The 3,466-nt window shown below is 34.4% G+C and overlaps 1 protein-coding gene across 1 annotated transcript in view; it reads right to left on the reverse strand.

Moving 5' to 3' along the window:
• LOC107625610 (uracil phosphoribosyltransferase) overlaps nt 1-496 on the reverse strand; it is a gene marked incomplete at its 5' end in the record, with an annotated part of 6,687 nt that extends 6,191 nt beyond the window's left edge. Inside the window, 2 exon segments of the mRNA XM_016328293.2 lie at nt 199-291; nt 452-496. Coding sequence (XP_016183779.1) covers nt 199-291; nt 452-496 — 138 coding nt within the window.

Below are 3,466 nucleotides of genomic sequence, written 5' to 3' on the forward strand. Positions count from 1 at the left end.
AAACACACACACACACACACAAACACACACAATAGACAAATTAATCAACTAATCAAACCATCAAAGACTTTTGGCTCCTTTCATTCCATTTTTTCTCTTAGCAAAAGGAATAAAAACACAACCACCCCGTCCCCAAAAGAAAAATTAAAAAAGCAATAAATAAAAGAATTCCGGAATGAGAAGAAGAGAAAGACTAACGAGCATTCGGTTGTCAGAGACAGGCTTCTCCTCCATGGTCATGTGAGAGCTCACAGCAACACACGAACGGCGCTGAGCACTGGAGAGAGAGATCTGAGTGGAACCAACAACAAACATCAATAAAAAGGGAAATTAAAATTAAAGTAATTAAAGTTCTTTTTTTAAGGCAGCTTATTTCACTCTTTTTAAATAAAATTAAATAAGAATAAGAATTACGTGAATGACATGAGAATTGAGAATAGTAACTAATTGCCTTTCTAGTTGTAGTTCTGAAGAGGGAAGATGAGGAGGAGGAGGATGGAGTGTGAGAGTGACATGTGTGAGGAATAAGCGCCGAATCGGAAGGGGAAGAGAGGTTAAGATTGAAGTGAATACGGCACCAAGCCATCATCAATGAATGAATGAATGAATGAATGCTTTTTGTGTTTGTGTGTATGAGTATATTTATGGTTTTCAGCAAATTCAAGATGATAGTTGTTGGTTGGATTATTTCGTTATTTGGACATGGATAGAGATATCCTGATTATGCTCTAGTTTCCATTTTCATTCTTTTTATTATTTTTACGTCCATCTAGCTTAGTGTCAAAAATTGAATAAAAAATTATTGCGGGGTCAAATTTAATAATTTAGTGGGGCAAATAAATATTATTATTATATACTACTCAATAAAATTCTAAATTGTAGTGGGGCGCTTGTCCCCACACCCTAAGGAGTGGATCCGTCCCTATATTTAATTATTTATATGTGTGTGTGTTTTGAGAGTTACCTGAAACGTTGATTTGGGCCTGAATGTGAGGTTCAGACTTCTTAGGAGGCAGCGTCCGACTTGTTCTCGTGTCGAGGTGCTTGTTGCCTGACCAAATTCCTTGTGAGGAGATTAGGGTGGTACTTATAAGAGACTTCGATGTTTAAGTTAGCAAGGGTTTTAAACAGGTTTTTAGTAGATTAGAACGTGACCTGAGGAGTGTTAGTGTATATCTAGTCAAATAGATAACCATCTTTGTTGGATTTGTTCCATCTTTATTGATGGATAACCATTCCCTTTATCTTGGGAGTTTGTTATGGTCTATTTTTTAGCGAAGATCGAGATAATTGGAGAGATTCGAGGAGAGAGTTATTTTTTAGATAAGTATAAGCTGCATCTTTTTGACGTAATGCGATAGAGGCCACCCTTTTAAGCGGGCTGACTTTTGTTTTAGGTCAAGTAATGAATAATATATATTATTTAGTATTTACTACTAAATGGAATTACAATTGAAATTATAAAGAGGAGTGCTAAGGGGCCGCAACTTTTGTGATTTGTAGCTATTAAGTAGCCATCAATGATGTTTTTAATGGTGCGAGATTTTATCTAATGGTGTAGAATTTCTCACTTTTCTTTTGCTGGTTACATGCTGGTCAGAATTTAATAAAGTTTCTAGTTTCTAGATTTTTCCATATTTTTAAACTTAATTATTCATCTCGTATGTCCTTCAACTCTATACAAATTTGTTATTTACCTCATTTTTTTTGTGACTTAAAAAAATAAACAAAAACTAAGAGAAAAAAAAATAAGAAACTGCTTAAGAAAGACAGTCCCGCTGAATACTACTCTCAAACTCCTTCCAAGGCAATGGAAGCTCCACTTGGGGAGAAATAGTCCTCATTGCATCTTTGCCATGATGTCTGCTACTGTATTTACATCTCTCAAGATCAACCGGAGATCAGCACGCCATTTTCAAGACATGATATATCGGATTTTTAACACCAAAGGATCGATAAACCCAGAACAATCTTGTAAATTATTGACAATAGTAAAAGCCTCCACACAGTCTGTCTCACATATAATGTCTCTTTGTCGCGAGTCCCATGCTAAAAGAAAGCCTCTCCAAATAGCAAACAACTCTCCTTGCAAAATGCTATGACTCTCAATTATTCCCAGACAGCCTCGTTGCCACCTTCCCTTCCAATCTCTGCTAACACAAGCAAAACCAACTCGAGCACCACTGTCAGGATAGCTAGCATCACAATTAATCTTGAAGGTACCCACTGAGGGGGGAATCCAAGAGCCACTAATGGTTGAGGGGATAGATAGTCGTTGCAACTCAAAAATATTTTGGAGCTCCTTTTCTAAGGATAAAGCCATACCAATCACCTTGTCTGTGGTCCAATACTCGTGAGGATGAAAGATCTCGTTATTTCTCGAACACCAAATCCACCAGAGACCAGAAAAGAATCTATAGGGGCGCTATTTGCTATTATGTAAGAACCAACTCATCAAATCCACTGGTTGATCGGAGATCCCTAAAGCTTGCCAAACAAGTTGGGCTTTTGGACAATTCCTAAATCCACTAATATTTACCTCATTTAAAAATAAGATATGGTCAATTTTATTTTGTTTGTTTATTGTATAAATGAGATCATATTAGACAAAATTTTAAATTCTATTTATATATATTAACCATAAACTAGTATCACTATCATTTTTTTTTTTTTTACAAATGGCTAGCAAGGGTGATATTCCATTTGAATTTGTTGGTGTTACACTGATATGCACTCTTTGCGAGAAATTTCTAGCTAGGTTGAAAATCTTATATTGATGAATATAGAGACTTGGTCTAAAAGAAATTGCAATTCTCAAGATACTTGTTCCTAACAATCCTGAGAAACTAATGATTCTTATATCGAGTTTTTTGGCTTGAGAAAAATTATCATGTTGATATTTATGTGAAAATTTTACCCCAACATAGAAGTGATGAAATTATATGCTGAGGTTGGCGAGATCAGAATTGTGGTGGGCCTTCTAATTCGGTGCAGCATATTTCACCCAAAAATAACAATAATAAGGATGAGTTTGTACCAGCAATTTCTATTGGTATTAGATCAAAATCCCCTAATTCCTTTCAAAATTCAACATTCCATCAATATGTTATGTCATTTTTGCGAAACAGACCATTTTACTACCGAGGTATGCTCAAGAAAGGAGCCAAGAGCACTAAAATGATATCAAACAAATAAAAACCAATATATATAGCCAAATCATTAGTATATGTATATACATTTTTTTATGACAGAAAAACTATCATTTAAAGAAATAGCTAAGTAGCATTTACAAATTGTAGAATACATATTAGATTTGAAATTAAGTAAGAAATAGATAAACTCTATATTGAATTATGGTTTAAGAGGAAGTATCAAGTTCAATTACAAAAAATCATATAAGACAAAAACAGTCAAACAGAAATAAATCACAATCTCTTTTATTTTTAATTTTACAATAAAAGTGCTG

The sequence above is a fragment of the Arachis ipaensis genome, chromosome B02, assembly GCF_000816755.2.
Source record: "Arachis ipaensis cultivar K30076 chromosome B02, Araip1.1, whole genome shotgun sequence".
Lineage (NCBI taxonomy): Eukaryota > Viridiplantae > Streptophyta > Magnoliopsida > Fabales > Fabaceae > Arachis > Arachis ipaensis.